Raw genomic sequence first — 25,799 nt, 5'->3', positions numbered from 1 at the left:
TACTTTTTTCTTTTCTTTCTTTAGAAAAGGAAAATCAAACAAACGAGTTTTACACACAGACACACATAATCAAGTATACAATTGAATTTTAATTAGCGACAAAAGAATTCTCACGAAGGTGTTTACACTTGACAGTAAAAATGCGGCTTTGTTTCCGAGCAGAAAGAAAGAAAGAACGTGGATTCAGCACTGTTATTACCATCCTTGTCGAGTTAAAGGAATAAACACTATCGTAAGATCCTCGCATAGCTCTTGATACATATTCCTTTTGAAAACGCATTTAATAATAAGACTATTTCTTTTTCCTAAGCAGGGACGGCGCCAGGAACGCTTGATGGGGTGGGCGGAAAGAGGCGGACCTAGTTGCTGGGTGGGCGGACAACGAAAATGAGAACTGGGCAATGTAGACATTTTTTGACAATAATTAAATTTCAATTTTTATACTCTTTAGTTAGCTAAGGCTCAGACCGAAATAGGGGAGAAACAAGGATGTGGAACATCTGTGTTGGCCTTATAGAAGGTGCCATTCCAGCATTCACCTGGTAAGACTGAAGAAATGCAGGACTTAGGATGGGCTGCGGGAGTTCGTGGCAATATGCTCGACCTACCGAATTCCGCGTGGCACACACACTACCTCTACTTTCAGCTTTTAAAACAATAATAACGGTGTGTTCTGTGTAGTCGAAGAAGTTCAAGACTGCTTTAACTCCTCTCCCTCCAAGAATGCACATGAATGCATAGAAATAAAAGAAGGTTCAAACAACGCAGACTAACAGACTCTACTTTTCGTTAATAACATAAAATACACAATAAGTAGGTAAAGTAAAACAAGGATAAAATAGGCTGCTGCAAACATTTTTATCTTTAAAGTATTTATTACAAGAAAGCAAGAGGCAAAAAATATAAATGAGTAACTTCAGAAGCAATGCTGTCGTCTTTGCTCTCTCCAACATCTAGTTCATTTTCACTTTCCTCGAAATCGAACACTTCAAATTGCGAATCCTGGTTGTCACATGTATTTGTATTTTTTGTCTTTTTCCCCATTGAAGAAGAAGGATTATCACTAACATCAACGGATTGAAAATCGCGCTTCTTTGAACACGAGAAAGACACCGAGCCTGAGAAGAAATCGCTAAATTTTTTCGACATATTAGCTGAACAAGCACCGACCGCCAAGACTTCTGAACGCAACAGAGATCAACTCAACAATGCTATAATAAGGGTTTTTAAAAATCTGTTTAATGCCACACGGGTAAGACATGTGGTACATTGCTGTAAACAATTGCAAGTTGGAACCCTCTTATAAGAAGCTATCGCGCCAACACAAAGCAAGGGCGCCGATTTCTCTGTAAATTTGGGGGGGGGGGGGCATTCATATGCAGAAGGCATGCATGAGGATTGTAAGACAAATTGAATTCAAATTATGCCAAATATTGTATATTCATAAATAAAATGCGGGGGCGCACATGGGCTTTGGGAGAGCCCGGGCCCCCTTGGGCCCCCAGGATCGGCGCCCTTGACACAAAGCACTACTGTCCTCCCTCTCTTTCTCAAAATGAGACAATAGATAATACTGGCCAGCTCTGTCCATTATTTAGTTGGCTTTTTAGAAAGCACTTTTTTTTTTTCAGTGCAGCACATACAAACACTGGCGTTTCAATAGCACGATTGTGCGTGTGTGTTAAACTTCAATTCATTAATCACGACTTTTGGCATCCATTATATTACTACAAGTATCTGTCTTAAAATCATTGTCCATTGCAGAGTTAAACAGAGTCATAGAACCTATTACATTACAATCGAAAGTAATACCTATTGCTTGTGAAGTACAGGATGTCACCTTCAGTGCCGGATTTGTGTATAAGCTAAACAAGCTATAGCTCTCTTGGGGGCCCCAAAAATTTTAAAGAAAAAGTGGCTGTAATGTCATTTCCAAATAATAAGAAAAAGCAAATAAGATAAAACGCACATACAACAACGGTGTTCTGTACTGTTATGTATTAAGCTCTCATGAAGCAAGTAATAGGGCCCTGTTTTCCAACGCGCCTGCAATGGGATTTCTGTTGCCCAGTCCCGCTTATAATGGAACCCTCGTTTCCCAGCTCCGCTTGTAATGGGGATTTTGTTTCAGAGCCCCATTTGTAATCGGGACCCTGTTTTCCAGCCATTACACTTAGCTACTTTAATAAGACTTCACAGCATAAGTGATACAGTATCTTGTATGCGGATAGAACTCTAGTGCTACCCTTTCTTGTACTATTTGGAATTCGACAAGAAATTGAGTCTGGTAACAGTGGATGCTTAAGAAGAAGGCATAAAACGACAAGCTCGCGAAATAATAGTAAAATATAAAGGAATTACAGCCCTAAGCGGCAATAATCTTTACATCGCGAAATTATAGCTATTTTATTTCGCTGTACGTAAGTATGAAAAGTAGTTTGCAGAAGTATTTTCATAACTTTCAGAACTTGGCACTGATTTTCATAGTGATCTATAGAGTTGAGTTGATTTTGAGTTTAACGTCCCTTTCAGCAGCGAGGCTACATGAGACGGGACCTACTGATTAACGTGGAATCCAAACCACATGAGCTCTCACCGGGAATCGAACCCGGGTCTCCCACGCCAAAGGTGCGTACGCTAACCGCTTAGCCACGGAGGAGCTCATATAGTGATCTATAGAGTGCGATAATGGATCACTAAAGGCAGGGGCGGATCCAGGTGCGGAGAGGTCTACGATCCCAGTTTTTTGAGTGACAAAAATAATTGAAGCCATTACTTACATATTTTTGAAAGTTTAGAGTAAACTCACGATATATCTATCATAATCTGGGTTTTAGTTGCCCCTTCTCCAGTTTAAACCTTCTAAGTTCGCCTCTGGTTCCAGCGAATTTGTGTCGTATTACACCTTGTGTAATCTTCGAGGGTTGCATTCCATTTTGAGTTACTCCAGTAACCTGACCTGGAAAAAGCTCACACGATTAGTTGAGCTTCAGGCAGTAATTACCAACCCTGGATGATATTTAGACTGTATTTACTTACACGGATCCCTGGAAACGTTTCAAACTTTACCAAACTGAATAGAAACAACTTGAAATGAGAAATGATGCAGTCTCCACATATTGTAGAAGCATGGCGTGGAGCGTGGATCATAGTTGGTGCAAAAAGATCGGCAAGGGACTTTATTGGTACCAAATTAAACTACCGCTAATTTTACAAATTTTACAGTTTTTCTGTAATGTATTCAAAACATTAAGTTAAGTTAACGAAATATACACGAAAACGTATTTACTTAATAGATATGTATTAGGTCCATAAATTACCATATAGCATATATTCAAACAGAAAAGGCGAAATTTTGTCGCTGAAAAAGAATGCTAGAAATAAATTGGCCCCATTATCTTCAATAGCTTAGGGCCCCATCAAACCGAAATCCGGCACTGGTCAGCTTTATTCTTCTTCTTCAGTTGCAGGGGTGTCATTTCAGACTTCGCTTGAGGGGGCAAGAACACCAACAACATAAGACTTTCACAGTTTGCACTAGTATATTAGTAGACAATCGATAAAGTATATGTATTCCTCAAAATCTTGCGGGGGGCAATTGCCCCCTCCTGTCCCCCTTTAATGACACCCCTGTTCTGTTGGGGTGGGCGGATGGGTGGGCGGTTGCCCACCCTTAGCGCCGTCCCTGTTCCTAAGTCATATGGAAAATTTTTAGTTGTACATTCCACGTTTATATCCTAATAAAGCTGACGAATGATAAATAACTGGATATAGTTATGAGAGAAATGATGAAAAGAGTGGCATTTATTCCGAAGTTGGTTGTCAGCTTGATTTTCGACACAAAACGTAGTAACAGCTACGAAAATTTAAAAATCATCAATTTTTAGGACCACTTTAAAAGGTCATTATACAGTTAGGGTAGGGTAGAGTAGAGTAAGGTAGGGATAAGTAAGTTTAGGGTTAGAGAAGTTTGGACCCATTTTGATAAATATTAATCGAGTGTAAGTTCTCGTCTCTGCGTAAAGATACCAATTGGAATGTGTCTGTACGCCTGCAGCCATGTTCAGGATGCAAATGCTCGTTACTTTCCCACAATTCAACCATGCAATAATCTTGCCAAAAGTAGTTCCCTCTAGTTGCCTAATACAGTGTGTCCGTAAAGTTGAGCAACCCAAAGTTTGAATGCGTATATCTTTTGATCTAAGAATGATAAAGACCTGAAACTTAAAGTAAGTGTAAGCATGTTCTATGTAGATGTTTTCGAGATCATTGCCAATGCTGAAACTTGTAACGTTTTGTGTAGTAACGAAAGAAATTACCGTAAGTGTAAAATAAAAATGTGCAAAATGAAGAAAATCAATATTCAGTTACTGAAAACTGATTTCCTGCGGTTGAACTACTGTGTATATGGACAGCATGCATCAACATTTATCCCTTGATGCGGAAATGACAAGGTTGATGCAGTGTTGCCATATAAAAGGCTATTTCATGCAAGTCCGTAAAATGGGTGTTTTTGACAGAAACGCGGCCCCTGGCAACACTGTTGTCGTAAAATTACTCCAACAGATATGTTTTAGGTTAATTAATGATAAGCAATGAGAATTTGCACATAATTGATAAAATTAATTTTTATTCGAAAATTTGCGTTGATGCATACTGTCCATAGGCCTATACACAGGAATTCGACCGCAGGAAATCAGTTTTCTGCAACTGAATATTGATTTTCTTCATTTTGCACATTTTTTTAAAATATATTTTACACTTACTGTAATTTCTTTCGTTACTACACTAAAAACGTTACAAGTTCCACCATTGGTAATGATCTCGAAAATATCTACATACAACATGCTTACATTTGTTTCAAGTTTCAGGTCTTTATCATTTCTAGGTCAAAAGATATACGCAATCAAACTTTGGGTTGCGCAACTTGGCGGACACACTGTAGTTCCATGATTATATCCGCTTATTAACAAAAAATAATAATAATTAACACAAATTCCACTCTTCTTACATATCATCAAGCACACAAACAAGCAAATTATCTATTTATTCCCAGTAAATTTCAAAATTTTACTACAAATAGGTTGACAACACTAGTTCACCCAAGTCAGATATCAAATACGGCATTAGTGTCATACGATTCATAGCATAACAAGTGAGCATCGTTTCACTCTGTGAAACTAAGACTTCCAAACTATGGAATTCAATACTCGAACTTCAAGTAGTCCATGTAAAGTCAGAAACAATATTAAGTACAAATTGGAGATTACATTTTTTGTTTATACTTCCAACCTATACTTAATATTGTTTCTGACTGTACAAGTAATGGTTGCAGTAGTGTAATAAGATCAAAGATACAATCTGTTCCTCGGACGCTGAATCCATATCAAAAAATATTCTCGCTATGCTTTACTGATTTTCAGACTAACCGTAGTGTTCCAGGTTAAGTTATCGTTCTGTTCCTCTCGAAGCAAATGTATTATTTATAGGACGACCCGATAGATAACTACTTCCAACGCAAGGATGTTATAAAATAGAGGATCTGCCCATGCGTATCTTCATCATATGAACTCAATGAACCCAAAAAACAACTGAGCATCGTCTGACCGGCATATCTGATTGGCTACTCTCGTTTTCGTCATGATTGTTGGCTCGAAACATTGCGTTCTTAGTGGCTCGGAGTGGGCAGAGTAGGTGTGGCGAAACTGTGACGTATGACTTCACGATTTTGTTGTATGGGCAGATCCTCTATTTTATAATATCCTTGTTCCAACGCATCGTATCATTGTTACCAGGACGATCTGCTATTGAACGTTAAAAACTAAAATTAAATTTATCAATTTAACTAAACAAAAAGTACAGTACCGTATAATTACAAACAATTTATGAAACTTAAAAAGATACTCAAATATTGCCACACAGAAAAGAATAGATATTCAAAACTGAATGAATTATTTTAGGAAAAATTAAGTCCGGAGTTAATGTGGGTACAGCTGCTACCAGTGGCGTGACTAAAGGCTTGGAGGCCTCCCCGCAGACAGCGTGGAATGGAACCCCTTCTGTACGTTCCACTTTACGATTTGGGGGCCCCATATGGCTTGAGACCCCCCCCCGCAATGCAGTGTCTGCGGGGCCCTTATTTATGCCCCTGGCTGCAGCCACTACACTCACTGTGGGGCCGTCTTTGATAAACAGAATTTATCCATGTTTATAGATACGCAAGTTATTGCATAACATATTTCAATAATAAATATAGTTTAAATGTTATATCACGTACTTGGTAGACCTCCCTTGACGTGAAAGGAAAAAAAATTAAAAAGAAGAGCATAAATTTTGTATCTAGTTACATAAATTTACAAAATGAGACAAGACTATTTTGAGACGAAACGAGAAAAACTTGGATTTAGCAAAGTCCGTCTTATACTGGCCCGAATTAAAGAGATTTTACCCTACTGTAATGTATTAAGATACAAAAATAAGTATCGAAATGAGAATCTGGCGTTGGTTTAATATCATAGTTACGAATTATGTATTATGTAATTTAATTTGTGTACAATAGGCCTAATTATTTGCCTTAGAATAAGTTCAGGGCGGCATACATATATTGCATTGTATGTGCTAAATTTAGTGGAAAAAGAAAGAAATGTAAAAACTTGCATTAGTATTGTGAGACCATAAAATGAAAAGTTACACATTCCGATTTAATATACTACACAGCATATAGCATTCAGTGTGTCTTGAAAATAATATTCTTTGCTTGCGTGGGTATTGGTGATACAAGAGAAAGCGTACATATTTCAGTACAAATCGATGAAATACGATTTTCTTCACGCTAGAACATCAGGCATGACAATTGGTGGACACTATTTGATCACAACAAGACAACGCAAGAGCACATGCAAATTCAGGGGTCTCAATCGGTATCAGTCTTCACAAAATTCACGGACCTCAACACAACTCAAAATATGAGTTAAGGACTTTCGATGGCGAGTCTGTTTTAAAAAAACGGATAATAGAAGATTCCAAAACGCAAAATTTGTTTCATTAGCGTCATATCGCTAAATCAATATGTGATATTGAGTAGTAACAAGCGCAAACTAAAACACAAATTTTGCGTAGCGTTGAAGCAAATGGCTACAGAATGAGTCCCCACATCTACTCTGAGAGTTGTTTTACAATCGTGTAATTTCGCGTTTCAGTGACTCGATTTGGCCATCCAAGGTCCCAGATTTAATACCTCGGTATATCTTTTGAGATGGAGTACGAATAATTTTTTAATGGACAGGAGATACGATACCTAAAGTCTCAACCTAATATGTCCAAATTGACATAATCTCAACGCTTAAGCCACCAATTCAACATCGCTCACATGACCTAAGCTCACAATATTATTTCGACCTTATGCCCACATAATCAGCCCAACATCACGCTCTCTCAATATTTCAACTTCACGCTTACAACTCGCGCAACTTCTAGGGTCTTAGTCAGTGGTGATTTCAGGGGTTTACCCGAAGGGAGGGTCAGTAGATGCAGTGCTGTAGTCCTAAAATTTTCAGAGGGTATACACCGATTTGAGATAATCTATCATTGTCATAAGAAACATTGCAGGCGTTTTTTAATAAACAATGTAAATCGTAGGTATTAATTAATTCAATATAAAGAATACGTTACTGTTTTATACTCTAAAAGCATTTCATGCTATTTTCTTGATGACACTCTTTACATAAATAACAGCATTAATAACATAAATGAGTGTAGGTATGGAGAAGGAACCATCTGCTTAAAAGCGTATACTACTTTCTATTTTTGTTTCGTTTATATTTATTTATTTATTTAATCGGGACACGACTCCAATGATAAAGTGACTATATCACCATTTTCCTCTTATATTCTTAGCAGGTTGTCAAATATGACTCATGAAAATAATCAGGCACTCTTTTCTGTTCCAGTAGTAGTTGGAATAGTAGTAGTAGTAGTAGTAGTAGCAGCAGTAGTGGGAACGGGTTAGAAGCCCCGAAGGGGTTGGTTGGGTTCTGTTCTCGATAGAAAATGGGGAAGTTACAGACTTGCAAAATTTTATGGCAGCTTATTAAAAATTACGTGCATTTCAAGTTCGACTTTAATTTCTATATTTCCACGTAAATACGCATTTCAGATGTAAGTGCACACCTTATTTCCATTACTTAAAGACTACTCTATTAAAATATTAGAAATTTCTTCTGTAAATTTTAAAATCTATGGATCTGTATACTATAACTGCACCGTTAAAAATCCTTTGTATCATAATAAGCATATGCGAAAAAGGGCTTTAGAAGAAATAGTGACTGAAATATCTGTTTTTAGTTTATGAGCCATAATTGCGCTCTTCTCCAGTGATTTGTTTGCTACGTCACGACAAAATGCTTATCAAAATGCTACCATGTAAAAGCACAATATACTTTTGATGCCATAGAATATTATATGAGATATTTGGCAGCACATCTGCTACGAGAAATGCTACGATAAATGCTTCCGTCTAAAACTAGCCTAAGATTAAGCAGAGGGTATACGGCGTGTATCACCGTGTACCCTCGACTACAGCTCTGAGTAGATGTATATGAGATCTATGCCATTACCCTGAATATACTAGAGAAATTTTAGCAATTAGAATCTGTGCAATAGATATTATTTAGTACGAGTGCTAGTCATGGGCGGCGATTAGGGGGGGCAAAGGGGGGCAGTTGCCCCCCCACTTTTTTGGTGTAACCCATTTATGTATATAGTTTAATTTGAAAATGTAAAGTTTTTGTATGTATGTATGTTCATAGAAAAAAATGGTGCCATATAATATTCGCCGTTGCGTGAGTACGTGATGGATATCCTCCCGTAGAGTTAAGAAAGCTGCAGAAATTGCGTTTTAATTGCAACGGAAAATAACCCAAAAATTAACTTATTGCAACAGAACAATTTCAGCATACTTTCACTTCTTATAAGAATTCAATATATTAATCAGCCGCTTTGAATTTTAAGACGTTCATGAGCAAGGAATCCAATCTCTGTTTAAGAGTACAAAGGGCTAGTACATACTTGCGTTGGTCTTGTCAATTTACTTAATAAAATATGAAATACGATATACGGTATTTTAACCAAAAAAATAGTATCCTATTAGTTATACAACCTCCCGTCAAGTCTTGCCCCCCCCCACTTTTAACGTCCAATCGCCGCCACTGGTGCTAGTAACCCAATAGAGAAGTTAATGCATTGGTTCTTTGATCAGAGACCAGAGTTGGTGATCTGACACTTCCTTTACGAATATAAATATATTACGAATATTTTTAATATTCATAATTTAATACCGTATTCGATAATCCTCTATTTTATATAGATTGTGATTCTGTGACGCCGAAGCGTCAAGTAGGCCTATTATTTATATAAAACTATAATTATTATTTTAATTTCTTAAATCGCACCTCGTAATAACAATACCTCATGCTAATTTACGAGTTTCACTGTGACTTTTGTGAACACTATTTCTTATAACCTTCTCAGGGTGCCCCTGCTTAATATGAGTCCAAGACACGTGCCCAGGGACGCCGACAGAATTTTTCGAAGTGGTTCACAAGCAAGTCACGAATACACACACACATACTTTGATGCGCGCACACGTTATACATCATGTAGAATAACAATCTATGTCCTCCCTTCTGGTCTAGTGGCTAGAGCGCGCGCTTCTGGTGCATAGAGTCTCGGATTCAACCCTCACTGGGAAACAGTGACGACGTCAGAAACGGGAAGGAAGGTGAGCATTCACTCCCCACAGTGGCTAAGCCTACACCCAAGACATGCTGTATTTTAATGTAGGAAAAATAGTTCTCCCTCAGAATTTTTCTCTCTCTCTGCTTGCTCCCCCCCCCCCACGAAAACATTAAAACTGGCATTGTCTGGTGGGGAAGTCTTGAAATTTGAATGCATTATGAAGGTTCGGATTCTACTTTAAACTGTAAGTCTACGTCTCATATACCTCCGGTGTTGAAAAGGATCGGTAGGAAAGATATACAGGTAGTCAGTCATTTTCTGTTAAGGGGCCACGGTAGTTCAGTGATAGATCGATCGTCTCTGTTACGTGGGGTCTCTGGTTCGACTCAACCCAACTAAACTTTCAGGTGGACACATACCATATGCATGAGTTTTCTCGGAGTTCTCCCGTTTTCTCTCACTCTTCATTCAACCATTATCATTCATCCCAACATCACACCCTACTTTAACCGTGATGTATAATCGTGGGACGTTAAATTAAAGAAAAGAGCTGTTAAATAGTATATACAGTATATATAACCATCCGAAATCCAGAAGCGGATCTAGCAAGTAAAAACTGTGGGGTAGCCAGAACCCACTATAATAGATGTATCATGAGTTTACTATAAACTTTGAAAAATATATAAATAATAGCTTAAATTATTTTGGTCACTCAAAAAGCTGGGGGTATAGGCAGGGCCATGCCGTGGAGGGGGGGTTGAGCGAGGCGACAGCTCCGGGCGCCGAAGTAAGGAGGGCGAAAAATTCGGGAGAAAAAAGGGAAAAAAGATAGGAAAAATTGCTTGGAATATAGGTATGGGGGCGCCTTCGTATACTCTCGCCCCGGGCGCTGATATTCCACGGCACGACCCTGGGTTTAGGCCCCCTGGCAACGGTCTAGATCCGTCACTGCCAAAATCGCGCATTTTCAAAAATTATGCACTCGTCAAGCCTGGAAGTTATTAGATTTTTGAACGGCAAGCTGTACCGATTACCACGAACTGAAACCTTAATTTCAGTGATTTAGACATATACCAGGTGATTCAATAAGAACATACCAGGCCTATATCGCAGCTGATACTGCACGTAGAGCCTTTAAACAAAAAATTGCTCTACCAAATCGTATATGTAGAATGCAATAAAAATAGTAGCGAGACCAGTAGCGTCTCGTGAATACCTCCAACGGGGGGCAACTTCAAAATTTGAAATGGAAAGTGGTATAACTGTTGGAATCGTTCGAAAGGACATTAAATGTCATGCAACTTTTATAGGACAAACTTTGTCATATCCTTTCCCATTTAGCCGCTAGAGGCGCTGTTGCAGACTTGTATCTGACTACCCGTAGCAGGCCTTTATTTCAGCTAATAATGCACATAGAGCCGTCAAACAACAATTGAACTACCAAATCGTATGTGTAGAATGCAATAAAAATAGTAGAGACACTAGTGGCGTATCATGAATATCTTCAACGGAGGTTATCTGCAGGGGTTGGTTGTGCCTCCATTGAAACAAGCGCACAATGGGAGAAACGTCGAGAGGAAACACCCTCGCACCATCTGACTTTCACCTAGTAATGCGACCATGTTGCTGTCAACGAGGAAGAAATATGCCAACGTGTTATATCTATTTATCTGCCTGTCCATCATCTACTATTTCTCTCACTCTCTCAGAGGTCGCCAAAATTTTCCGGAATCCGGATTTTTCTGAAATCGGAATTTTTTACATTCTGGACTTTTTCGATTTTACTTTCCGGGTTCCGGAAAGAAAAAATTCCGGAATTGATCATCCCATAAGCCTATATGTATAAAGAGAGGGAGAGAGATATTATATATACAGAACCGGTTGATAAAAATTAGAATAATACCACTGGATGCTCCCGTTTCCTTTCACAATTTTATTTCACCAATTCTTCCATGATCATTCACTTGCCTTCATAATCCATTCCTCTTGTCCTAAACAACATTATCCATGACTTTGGATTGGATATTAGAACAAAAGAAACACTGACCAAAGCTTAAACACACAGCCCCTTGTCCTAACGGGCAGGGCCGGATTTCCCAATAGGCCCGGGCCTATGGGCGCAAGCTCCCAGGGGGCGCACGGTCGAGAGAAAAAAATAAAAAATATCTAGAAATAAAAATAGCCATAACTTAACATATTTTTTGAATTGATTAAAAAATCAGGCTAATAAAGCATTCTGATTTTGAAGTTCATTGCAGATGAAATTCCATCGCGGAGTGGTGTTTAAGGAATACGTCTAGGCCTGATATAATTTTTTAATGAAGGTTTTTAAGAAAGTAACTTTAACCAGACTAGGGGGTGGAAAAAATTATTGGGCCTAGGGGCGCCAAAATGCTAAATCCGGCGCTGCTAACGGGCATAATCGTGGGACTATAAAATAAAATATTTCATTTCATTTAATTCCTTTAAAGATACATCCTCTATTATGTCCCCTCTTGGGCACGATCTCGGCTAAATTACATAAGCACTAAACTCATTCTCATAAGAAAAATGTTATAGTTTAATTAGTTTAACTAATTACGGTGCTAGATACTTTAAATGTGAACAAATTTTACAACTATTTACCGTTTTAATTTAGACTACTGTGAAGTAGCTGAACACAAAGTTCCAATAACTTCTCTTTTGGTTTGACTACAACATATCTTTCTCTTGTGGGTGTGTTTAGTTATTCTTGTACAGTGCTAAACAAACAAGAGGATCTTTTTGGAAGCTGTGGGTCTAGAGCAAAGTTCAATTCCATATTTGTATGACTCATTCAACTCGTAAGTGACGCCAATATTGGTCTTGTCCCTCATTTACATCAGATTATTGCCAGTCCAGCTTTACAGAATAGATTCAAGGTCGATACTTTTACAAATACCAGAATAACCATTTACATTTCCACGTAATCTTGCTATTTTCACCAATATAGGTCTTATTATTTATTTTATTTTAAATCGGTACTTTGTTTTTTGATTCAATTCTGATATCATTCTGTTGTTTTTCTCTTCCGTGTCCCTCCTCTACCAGGCTGTTCGCGAATGAAGTGGGCGACAAAAACACAGATTACTCATCACGTCCTCGTTACAGTCATAGTACAGATGTGCAAGTAGCAGAACAGAATGTAGGCTGTGTAACTGTTGTTTATGCCAGTGACACGAAGAGCGCTTGTAGTGCCGAAAGTGTATTTTATATGAATTGATTGTTGTGATTTAGTGTAGAAGAAACATGAAACCAATAATAGAATTTGAAGAATGTCTTCGGGATTCGCCTAAATTCAGGTAAGAATAAATGGAATAGTTCTCAGCCATATCTTTGAGAAGTGGAATCCTCAGCGGTAATAAACAGATTGGAAAAAGTGATATAATGGCTGTAAAATGATTCATTCTGTATTCTACAGCAACACACGTTATTTTAGATGATACTGACACTGATTTATGACGTATAACAGCATTCTTAATAATAATAATATTTAGATAGAGTTACCCACCCATTTGAACCTGTACAAGATGCAGTTGTATGTATGGCTCTCCGCTTATTAATGCATAAAATTATATTGTAGACAAAAGTGAATCAAATGAAATGAAAATCGCCGCCTTGGAGTGCTCCTGTAAAGTAAATTGGTTGTGCAAGGACAAGGCATAATAACTACATAACTGTCACAAACATTTTTTAGTTCTGCATTCATTGCTTTTAAAGAGTAAAACAATGATACACGCTTAATATGTAAAAATATGTGTAAAATTAGGGACATTTCCGAACATTTTTCAGTGATATTTCATGTAGTCACAGTTGTTAAGACATTGCAGTTTTCAAAAATGTAATTAAAATTGCGGCAGCCGTTGTTTGATACTGTCTCTTTATTCGTGATATCCTTGTTTAGATACCTATCTTTACTTTAATTCATTAATTATGACTTCTTTCTTAAGAAAATGGACTTCTAGTACCTATAAATTTACTTCGAGAGCTTAAAACATCTTGTGCGGATATATCTTGTGTGAAAACGATAGGACAAGAAACAATAACCAACATGTGTTGGGTGTCGATTACAAAGCACGAATGCTATCTAACCGAGTCAGGGCCGTAAAAGCTGGAGAGTCCCTCACGGGCTGCATTCATAGGGAGCAAGCCGCGTCAGCGACGGTGGGTATGCGTAAATGAGGATAGTGGAAATACATTGTGTTCCTTATGATACTAGATGCCTCATGTCATTAACATAATTAGGGATGTCAGAGGTAAGATCCCATACAGTTTTATTACTTACATATTCCTCTTTGAAATAACATTCAATATTTGTTCTGTAAATTTTACAAATATATGGATACCCAGACTTGAATAGCACCTCGATTCTTTTCTGTTTTTGGATTTTATTTAACGTTTCTGAGCTTCCTCGTGGCCAAGCGGTTAACATACACACATTTGGCCTGGGAGAAACGAGTTCGATTTCCGAGGGGAGGCCAAGTTGTTCTTATCGTACGTTAAGCTGTAAGTCCATATAGCCTCGCTGCTGAAAGGGACGGTATGATAAGATCAAATCAAAAACAACATTTAACGTCGCACGATTATGCTTCAAAACTAAGAGGAACTGTGATAATGAGATGAATGATAATGGTGGAGTAAAGAGGAAAACCCCTACACTGTTTGTCCACCACAAAGCCTACTGGGCAGAAACTGGGATCCATCCACAGACCCACGCATAGATGAACTTTCCACTACTTAGCCACCGTAGCCGCCCGGTTGTTTGAAATATACACAAATAGACCTAGGAAAAAATTATCCAAATAATTAGTTCTGTATAATAAACATTATCGGTACTGTTGTAAATTGTCTATATTCCTTTAAGACTATTTCCCAACAATTGTTTACTTATGCCAATGTTACCTTTGGTTAGGGTTGCCAGATTTTGTAAACGAAAAACCGGGACACCAATCTCTAGCTGTACAAGGCAATTCATGAAATCCGTAACTCAGGTTCTAGTGCACAGAAATCTTTGAAACAACAACAAAATTACCAAAGTGCATATGCCGAATTGATATGATGTTTCTGACATCAGAGGCGTCTCAGGAATTCCTCTGTTGGGGGAACAAGTTCAAAATTTTAAATGCAAACGGGGATTTTTTTTTGCCCCCATTGAAACAATCGCTAAATTTTGAACAACTTCGGGAGGAAACACTTTGTCACCTCTTTTTACCGTTTGGGAGCTACACGAGTTCATTAATACTTCAATGCAAGGATTTTCCCATGCTGCAACTCAAAAGGAATAGTAAATGTTTGAAACTACAGAGAAGTACGAAAGTGAACATCAAGAAACAAACGGTGAAATTTTCGAAAACCAGTGGTGTCTCAGAAATACCTCTATTGGAGAGAAGCAGGGGCAACTTCAAAATGTGAAATAGAAACAGGAGTCGATTTTACTTGCGTTGAAAGAAGCGCTAAATATTGGAACACTTTCATAGGCAATAGTTCATGACAGTTGGTACGTATGGGCCCTACAGAAACCTGAGGTGTTTTTTTTTTCTTTTTTTTTTGGGGGGGGGGAATATGATGAAATACGATTTACGATGCTAGATTGGGGTGAATTTTGTTACTTTATGCTGCCAAATATCTTGAGAAACAAGCATCGGACGAAAAAGAAAATGTACGAAATAAAAGGTTAATATTTTGCAGAGAGAAATTTACGTATGATAAAATTAACCTCTGCTTCCCCACTTAGGGCGGGACTGGGGAAAACTAATACGGGAACTCCGTCGTTTTAGTTGCAGATTTGGATTCTAGGGGGTAAATATGTAAATTTTATTCGAACCATTTTTTCGAACTCTGATAGGTGGTGGTGTAATCAGTTAAGTCTGGGTTCTCTAAGGTATCTTCAATTAGGTTGTTTAGAAAGGGGTTTAGTGTCTTTCTCAGCACCGAGTCTATATATAAAATGCAGACAGATCATTTAACGTGGAATTCGAACCAATGTTATAGGTCCAAATCAGGGCTGGGCTAACCCATCTGGAGGGTTAGAAAAATAATGTGGGACCCTTTTGACTTAACCTAATACATTTCTGTGAAAGTTCAGTAGGAAAATTAAGGGAATATGTTTCATATTTTTGGTCATTTTTTAAAATAATGATGATTGTATCTTCATGATTCTTTCTAGATAACTAGTTGAATTTTGATAACAATGGAGGCCCGGGGCTGTATCCCCCCTTAATCCGGTCCTGGTTGAAATGTCAATGTTCTCTCACCGAGAATCGAATATTTTATATAGAGTCGTTACCTTATTCGTTAGTTGCAAATTTTACTAAAAATAAATTTAATTTATAATTATGTAATATGAAAACAACAACATAATACACGTTGTACTGTGATTTAAGTCAAATATCATAAAACTATCACTTTTGGTATGCAAAATAGCCACCCCCCAAAAATGTGTGTCCTCCTTTGCCCTCCTAAGAAATTAAAGTTGGTGTCATGACTGTTGTAAAATTTTGCCTCAGAAGACAGCAGACAGGATGAATTAGTTTAAACGCGGTTAACGTGCAGCGACTGAGAGCAGTTCCTCCATTCGTTACTAAAGTTCTAGCAATGAAACAGTTCTTTGCTGCCGATCGAAGTATAAAATAACTAGTAGTTAAAATCCCTCACCAGGAAAAAGACGTTCTTTTCTGTTGAAAATGATATTCAAGAAATTGCCATAACATATGTTCCCTCGTGATTATTTTTTTTAAAATTCCTTTTTCCCTCTTTGAGCTAAACAACGTATAGGACGAAAGAATGGATATGATTTTCAAACTCCTTGTTGTTTGTTAAGTAAAATTAATTGACTACACAAATCTTCCGAAACCCTCCCTTTTGTAGTTGAGACATACTACTGTATTCTTTGCATGTTAATTTTGTGAGGTGCCATCCCGGCATTTTGCCAGGTTCATCTCAGCATTTGTCTGGTATGAGTGGGGAAAATCCAGGGAAACCTCACTTAGGATGATTGGACTGAAGAAGTTGTTACCTTTTCGACCGAGTGTCCTCACCGAGAATCGATCCTGGACCGCTCGCACGAAAGGCGAGAGCGTTAAAGACTACGCTTTGTGAGGCCAATATTTCAAATTTCGAATAAATATTTGAAATATTTAGCACATACCGTTCACTTACAGGAACATGTAGATGTTACAGGAACATGTAGATGAATAAAATGGCATTTAATGTAAGAAGTATGTATTATAATTTTAAGTTTACCAGTTTTGTGTCTTTTTTTTTTTTTTTCGGGATGAGTGTATTTTCTTTGCAATATTTCGGGGATAGGAATAATCGCCATCCTCAAGTGACATAAGCAGACATTTATTTATATATTGTTCTTTTTGCATTATGGATCCCTAAAATTTTCTACCTTATTGCAAACTTCGAAGAAATTAGTGAACTTGAAAATATATAACATTCCATTGTCTATTGTATATACTAATTGTATATTTTCAAGTCTACTATTTATTTCAAGCTTGTAAGAAAGTAGAAGTTTTAGGGATTTACAGTGCGAAAAGGAAAAGAAGTAGGTAAATATGAAATCAATTTACGTTGCCTGAGGGTGGGATCGTTTCTATCCCAAATATTGCGGAAGGAAACAAAATAAGTAAGCTTAAAATAAATATATAATAATAATTAATATTATATATTAATAAATAAATAAATAATATGTATTTAAACTGTACTTTATATTTACATAAACTTGCTCTCTATAACATAGGTTCAAACATTTATTAACGGATACTATAGGGTAATATAACTTACAAATGAATGTTTGGACTGTCTTGTAATCTTCTTTATTATTATATAACGTCAGTTGTTGCTACGAGTATTACCTTCGTCAGCACCGATTTCTTCTTAAAAAGCTTGATTCAGCTGTTGTAGATGTACTTGGAGAATTTATTCTGAAAAACAGGATCATCTGAACTACCTTATAATTTCGTCCTATTACTATCACATTCTTTTTTTTTTTTTTTTTATATATATATATAAAGATTCTTTTGTTATTACCGTGGAATTTTTATGAAAGTTATTTTTGGTTTTTATATTAGGAAGAAATAAGTGCTGACAAAGGTTTCAGCGATAGCCGATATTATTCAATTATATAAAAAAGGTTGCAAGAGATAGAGTGAGTTTGCTCGTTCATTTCTATGAATAAACAACTATTAATATCATCTCTATGTGTAGTGTAACGAAAACAAACGCTTAATGTGATTGATTTAGTAGTACGAAATTATTATAACCAAGAAATTACTAATTTTTATTTATTTTTTATTTTTGTAGAGCTGTGTTGGAGGAACAGGAAGCCAATATAGATCAGTTGGAGCAAAAGCTTGATAAAGTAAGTGTGTGTGAGTATTATAATGGTGATGCATACTGAGTAGTCAAGAAATTAGACATTTATCTGGTACCTTGTTGGGCCTCAGCTGCATCGCAGAACTGCTTTGATTCATCATAGTAACGATGCTACAAGTTCCTGCTATCGCTCTGAAGGAGTGCTATTAATATACCACACATATCAACTGTCATGGAGGATATCGTGCTTCAATTGTCCGCTCTACCATATCCCATACATGCTAAATAAGGTTGAGATCAGGGTCTAGGAGGGTCATGCGAGCAATAAACGCATTGTCATTCTACTGGAGCGACTATGGTATGATACCAGGCTGTGAGTGGCGTGGTGCATTGCTTTTTTTTTCTTTCTTTTGAATAAGCAGTTTTTCCGCTCGAAATGCCAGTTGCAGCGTATGTGTTCGCCAACAAATTGCAAATAGTCCCTGGCGTTCATGTGCCCATCAACAGTTATTAGAGGACCTATAGTAATCACGCCGAGTCGTGAAGCTTGACCTAGATCTATCGATTTCACCACCCAGTAGAACGTGAGGGTGTGTTCCGGTCACCAATCCCCACCCATCAAATTTTGTCAGTGTCGTCTCTCGCTCTACACGGAAGACATCTCCCGAGAGTACAGTGTTGTCGGATTGGCGCCAAGTTCCGTTTTGTTAATTGTTTCTTGTTGTGTTGTATTTTCGTTGTTACTATTCGTGCTACTATTACCATTTTAGACTATTTGTTACAGTGATTATTGTTTTGCAGTGTTATTGGTAATTTTTAAATGTTTATATATATATATATACTCATTATGTCTTCAAAGTTTGGCAACATTGCTGGTGAATTTCAGCTGTTTGACGTTTCCCCAAGTGTGCGCTCGGGAAGCGGCTCTACGAATTGTACCGAAGTTTCCCAATGCATTGGAGCTCAAGCAAAATATTTCTATGTTTGGTTTAGAGCCCAGGTTTCACGACTCGGCACGAGTACTCTAGTCCATCCCAAGAAAATAGTTTTCCCACCGTTACACTTCCGACATTCTCCTGTGGTCGCCACACATGATGCTGCTAGTGTATGGGCTCATGGTATTTTCGTTACACTCAGATGTTCCCATCAGCATAGAACAAAGTGAAACGAGATTCATCGGACTCGTCCATTGCTCAACAGCCCGGTATCGATGATCCTTGGCAAACTGAATGCAACGGTTCTTCCTACTTGCTGTTAACATGAGCATTCTTGTATGATGTTGGTTGTAATAGCTCATTAATACTAGGTTTCGACGGATAGTGTCTTACGAGACGGATGTCTGATTGCCAGTATTGAATTCAACTATTAATTATGTTATTGTACCTCTGCTGTTTGCTTGCACAATTCTGCTGAATTGTCATCAGCCCTTCCCGTATGCTTGTTTTACGCCAAGAAAACGCCTTTGTGCAGGATATTGTCTTTTGCCTCGTCTGTTCGCGATGCACATGAAAGACTGCTATCCTTGGAAATCCTATCGCCACCTCACTTTTGAAAATCCTCGCACCTACTATCCGGGCACCGACATTTATGTCTGTGAAATATGCCAAGTCGTTTCGGGTATCCATAGCATCGTCACCAGATACGTTACAGGAATAATACTGACTAAGGACATAACTCTGCCTAGTTCGTGTCATCTTACGTCGCTATGAAGTTCATTTTTCATTGAAGGTATTTGAAATAAAGACTACATTTTATGGTGTCAAATAATCAAATGAGAGACATGTTTAGATATAGAAGGAAATTGGATACGATATATTTCGGTAGTAATTATTTGAAAATTAAGTTAAACGATGACCTTAATTTTAATCCTTCATTTGACTTTCCTTTCTATAGAACTTGGATTGCCAAAACGCCTTTATATATTTATCTTGTTTGTACGCGTGTCGATCCGTCCGTCTGGGAGGAAAAAGAAGTCTCAAGAACTGCTTCATGGATTGCCATCAATTTTGGCCAGGATTTAGAGGGTTAGAGGTGGGAATTGAGTTCGTTGATTGAGATAATATACAAACCGAAAATGGCAGAAATCAGTCACTTCCGATTTTTGTGTCGATTACTATAGTCCAAAAAAACTGTAATAGATAGCGAGATGCGGTTTGCTGCAATCGATTATGGATTCCAAGAATGTATTTTATCTCCAGCCTTAACAACTCTCTACCTTTAAAAAAAAAAAAAAAAAAAAAAAAAAAAAAAAAAAAAAAAAAAAAAAAAAAAACTGCATCTTTCGGTTTCAATATTGACTTACGTAGGGTAAAATCAATAAGAGATACCGAGAAACGTTTCTTCGGAATTGATTTAGCGTTCTAAGAAAATGTACTGCAGGGTTTGATAAGAACCCAACTCACCTAGGCTCATATAGTTTTTTTTTTTTTTTTTCGGGTTTAATTGGGTTTTTCGAAATATTTCAATGTCTTTGGGGTAAAAATGTTAAAATAGGATTCATATTTGAAGATTGTCATTGTCACAACCTGCAATCATTTTCTATTCACTGCGTTTTGAAGAAAATTGCTGCCATTTTGAAATTGTACATTGGATCGCCGAGAATATGTACATAGCAAATTTAGAATGTCTCGTGCTTCTACCCTCAAAGTTTCAACGTTAAAGTTCGAAAATTGCACCCTATAGCATGGATACTCGTAATTTTGAAAACAATAGCTCCCGTTTTGAAATTTTACGTTGGTATGCCGCCAAAATCTATACAGGAAATTTAGTATCTCGTGCTTGTACTCTGAAAATTTAAACTTAAAAGATCAAAAGTTGTACCCTGTAGTGTGTATGGTACATGCAGACAAACGAACAAATATAGATCGAGTCATCCCGGGAGCCTCAGTCACGTTCGCCAAATATGAATACGAAATATATTTATTTAACACAAAGGTATAATTCATGTTTTATAAAATAAGTGTTTCAAAATGTCTTATATGGAATAAATATCTTCCAGCGTAAAATAAATGGGTTTATTGTTGAAGTTCACTTCCGATGCTTTGTGCGTTCAATTACGGAGATTTCCGAGCTCTTGTTGCAAGACGCTTCTTTCTCCAAAATTAATTTAAAACAATTAACAAAAATAATTCATATTTTCTAGAGTAAATAAATCAAAATGTCTTAAATGAAGTTAAATATCTTCCAGCGTAAAATAAATAATTGTATTGTTGAAGTATTCATTTCCGATGCTTTGTGCGTTCAGTTGCGGGAATTTCCCGAGCAGTTCTTTCATGACTTTTTTTTTTTCCCGAAAATGCAATCTTCTTTACTGTACATCGAAACTTCCACTAGTACGGAAGTTTGAATTCAACATCTGAAATAGTAAGCGTTACGTAATCTTCGAAACTCCGAACATTAAGCGTCTTAAATTGACAAGAATTTTAACGCTATTGTTGGTGTGGATTCCACAGGATGCTTTTTGAAGAGTAGCAACAAATGACTGAACTAAACTGTTGTTGGTGGAAAACCAAATTTTACTGAAGAACTTGTGTTTCCATCAAAGGCAGAAATAATACTAATAGTTTTACTAATGTATTTACATAGTTACTGGTAGTACCGGCACCTATGGCCTTAAACCCGTCAAATGTATGAGGGGTAACGTCCCTCGGCGTTGCCTAATCGGCGAGTACATTATTCACGGAAAGTATTTCCTAAAATATAAAATTGCATATTTTACGTCAAGTAGGCTATAAACACGATCCATTCGTTAATTTGTTTTATAATTACTTCAAGTTAAGGTTTTATTTATTTATTTATTTATTTAGTGCATTCAGAACTTTATAAAGGTCTGAGGTTGAATGTTGTTGTATACCTTAACGTGAACGCATCTAATTCGCCCAAAGGAAGTCCAAAACCTGATAAAAATAACTTTCAATGCGATAATTTTAGTTGTACCAATAATATACTAACGAAAAGCTCAAAAACCCAGGTGGGTTTTAATTTTTTTTTTTTTTTCAGGTGGGCCCAGGCCAAAAAAACCCAGTAGGATTTTTCAGACTAGGTTTACTTAGGCAAATCCTGATGTACTGTCCTCTCCCTTAATCATTTATTCAACACGGAAGTAGCAGAAATCAACTACTGTTTCAATGTTGATCGAAAAAAAGATAATAGATATTGACAACCAATTTTCTGCAATTGATTAACCGCCCCAGAGATATTATTCTATCTCCATTCTAACCTATGTATACTAAAACCGGAAGTGATAGAAATTTGCTACTGCTTTCAGTATTGAAATATATATATATATATATATATATATATGCCATGCAAGCCAAGCTCCTTCACGTAATAAAACATGTGACACTGTTACCTGTTTCTTTTTTAAAAAGTCAGTATACATCGTACGAAATGGACAGAACTCATCTCATTTTGGCATAGAAGTAGACCATGACTTGGAAATCTTTGAGTTTTACGTCCCACGGTTATGCCGGTTAGGCTAAAGGAGACGGTGAAGATGAGAGATGATGGAATGAAGAAAGTGGGAGGAAACGGGAGAACTCCGAGAAAACCCACGAGCACGGTGTTTGTCCACCACAAAGTTCACTTGGCGGGGGCTGGGATCGAACCCGGGACCCCAAGCACCAGAGGTGAACGCTCTACCACTGAGCCACCGCGCCCCCCTAGACCATGACTTGGGTAGTACGTATGTGAAATATTTTCCTCTCAAGATGCTATTGATTTCCATGTTCTGGGTCATCCAAGTTTGCTTTGGGTTGCAAACTATTTACTAATTGCTACTTGGAACAAGAATTAGGGAGAAATGCATGAAACAAACTTGGTAAACGTTAAGTAAATGAAGTATATATTTATAATAAAGATTTACTAATAATCAATAAAGAATCTTTAAACGTTGAGTAAATGAAGTGTGCATTTATAATAAAGATTTGCTAATCAATGGTGGACGGTTAAACGTTAAGTAAATGAAATATGTACTTATAATAAAGATTTGCTAGAGTCAATGAAGGACTGTTAAACGCTAAGTCAATGAATTAAGTGGAGGACTACCTCTGTAGAAAAGCTAATGAATATTGTGTTGTAAAATATGGTTTGTGAACTCTTTAAAAAAATAAAAAAAAATAAAATAGAAAAAAAAATTGAAGCTTTCATGCGTCTTGTCATTTCTTTATTTGTTTCATCAGGTGCTGAAGATGTGTGGCCTTATGGTTGATGTAGGAAAGAACTATGTGGCTCAACAAAGGTAAGTTGTATACCAGAACTAGGCGTATACATTTTTGTTACTGAATCAGAATTGAAACTGCAAGTCATTTGAGAACAAATAATAAACTATGAGTTAACCATTTCGAGGCAATGAAATACAAACAATGAATTGAGAAGAATGTACCTTAAGAATTTAGCTGACGTAGCTGAATGGAATTGAAAGGAAAGCTTCAGAGAGACAAAGAATTCACATTTATGCTAGTTGCAATTCTGACTGTCGATAAGGAATAGAGCTCCCGAAATAGATGCATTATTTTTTTTAAGCATTGCAGTATCAAGTTGAAATTTTACTTGTTTCTCCACGTTTAAATGACTTCAAATAGTAGATGGTAGGATTGTACTTTGTTAGAGGTCATATAGTTTTGTTTCCCCGATTATTTCATGGATTAGTCAATAAGCACACAATGACTAGCTTTTTATGTGTTTCAACTAGGGCCGTAAATGAGGTAATAATGACATACAACTGCATCTTGTGACAAACTTGTTGTTAATCTGTGTGCATCATATCGGACTGTCCTGAATCCTTTCTCAACACCTCCTACGTTTGTGAACCTGAATTTACTTACATTGTAGGATTTGTTGCTTTATAAAATTAGGAAAAACATAGGTTCATCTGGAAACTTTAACTTATGATGTATGGCTTACTACACTTCTACTCCTACACTTCAAGGAAGATCACGTTGGCTCAGTGTCAGGAGGCTCACCTCTGGTGCATGAGGTCCCTGGTTCGATCCCAGCTCCCACCAAGTGGGTTTTCTGGTGCACATACTCTGTGTGCGTGAGTTTTCTGGGGATCTATTTCTTCCCACTTTCGTCATTCCATCATTATCGCCTGTCTCATTATCACAGTCTCCGGGACGTTAAACTAAAAGAAGCTTAAAAGAAAAACCTTCACTTGAAGAATTTGTGGCTCAATGTTTTTTGCGCGTCCATCGCATATAAACGTTTAAGGAATATGCCTGTCTTTTTTAACAGATTCTTAAGAATATCGCTTCGTGCCTTGAAACTCACTGTGCATTTTTGCCCGTAAATAATTTTGTGGCATTTAAAAACCATTGTTTTACATTGCGAATATCACTTTTGTAGATACAACATTTGTAAGTAAAAGGATAGACACGTTTCTTAAAACATTCATATATGAAGAATGTGGAAGAAACTTACCTCAAATTCTTAAAGTGAAGGAATTGGAGTTTTATAAGCAATGCATTTATAGTTTTCAGATGATACTATGTTTTTCATAATGTTGTAGGACAACTACTTCAACAATGTAAAGGAAGTAAATTCAGGGTCACAACCGTAGTAGCAGGTGTTGAGAAAGGACCCAGTGTAGTCCAATGTGATGCACACAGATTAACAAGAAGTTTATCATGAGATACAGAGGTAGGTCATTATTTACTCATTTGATATACATCATATACATAGCATCCATCAGTAAATGGGGCCACGAATCTTTCTGTGTATGGACTACAAGAGAAACACGTTGCACTGTAGGCAGGGGTGCCCACAAGGGGGCTATGACGCAAACTGCGTCATTGAAATATTTGGGGGGCTTAAAAATCTATATAAATATGTTTGAGGGGGTGTAAAAATTAATCGAAAAAAATTTTTTTCATGGAAGAACACCTATGGATTTACAATTGCGGGGGGGGGGGGTGCGTCATGGACATAAGGGGGGGGGCACCACTGCTGTAGGAACTCACTGTAGTTTGTCTTACAGGTAAAAACAAGTTTCATAGAAATGTGGCCAACTTAGAAAGATGAGCAGTTAATAGTCTGGCAACAGTGTAAAACAGGAATTAACAGTAATCTGTACATACATGGTTATTGATAATTTGCAGATGCCATGACCATAAATTATGCACAACTAATATACTTTCTTTTTATTATAGTCAATTTACCAACAGCCTATGGGACTTAAGCTCTTACTTTCGAGATGATCAAGAAATAATGATGCCATTGAATAAGATGATAAATGCTTTGCAAGAAATGAATAAATATCATACAATATTATTGGATCAAGCTTCACGAACTGTTCTTAAAAATATTACTTCGTTCGTTAAAAAGTAAGTAACATATCAACTACTATCATTTCTGTTCTTCAAATTATAAACATACATTACGAATATTTTGCTTTAGTTTTACTTATATGTGTTTTACACGGGATGTGCCAGTTTTAGCGATAATGAAACTGTTGTATGTAACGAGTCTGTTTTAAGAACTTGTTATTTCAGTGAGGCTTAGAGCAAGCTTTTTCCTATAAAATATTCTGCAAGCAATAGTTCAGTGGATTGAACTCGAGCACATTCTGCGCTTTAACCAGTGTTGTATCAAATATATATCTTTATCTGAGGACGATGGCGCCCGTTAAAATATTCGTTGTTTTTCGCAAGCAAAGTTGTGGTTAAGAGTTTAATTTTCCAATATATTATTTTGATAGCGGCACGTGTTTTGATCCTCGATTGTAGACT

General features: G+C 37.0%; 1 protein-coding gene across 4 annotated transcripts in view; it reads left to right on the top strand.

The window, feature by feature from the left end:
* Positions 1 to 12,594: 12,594 nt before the first annotated feature.
* LOC145671040 (arf-GAP with coiled-coil, ANK repeat and PH domain-containing protein 2-like) overlaps positions 12,595 to 25,799 on the top strand; it is a 72,512-nt gene continuing 59,307 nt past the window's right edge. Inside the window, exons 1-4 of one of the 4 annotated variants that reach the window (XM_081739718.1) lie at positions 12,595 to 13,055; positions 18,061 to 18,118; positions 23,253 to 23,311; positions 25,221 to 25,394. In XM_081739718.1, the coding sequence (XP_081595844.1) occupies positions 13,003 to 13,055; positions 18,061 to 18,118; positions 23,253 to 23,311; positions 25,221 to 25,394 (344 nt within the window). In that variant the 5' untranslated portion in view covers positions 12,595 to 13,002. Of the gene's footprint in view, positions 13,056 to 18,060; positions 18,129 to 23,252; positions 23,312 to 25,220; positions 25,395 to 25,799 lie in introns of those variants that run through there. The other 3 variants (XM_081739715.1, XM_081739714.1, XM_081739717.1) reach the window with 3 other exon arrangements.

The sequence above is a fragment of the Thermobia domestica genome, chromosome 15, assembly GCF_964235325.1.
Source record: "Thermobia domestica chromosome 15, izTheDome1.hap1.1, whole genome shotgun sequence".
NCBI classification, from domain to species: domain Eukaryota; kingdom Metazoa; phylum Arthropoda; class Insecta; order Zygentoma; family Lepismatidae; genus Thermobia; species Thermobia domestica.
The sequence above is the reverse complement of the archived record's forward strand: the minus strand, read 5'-3'. Positions and strand labels throughout refer to the sequence as shown.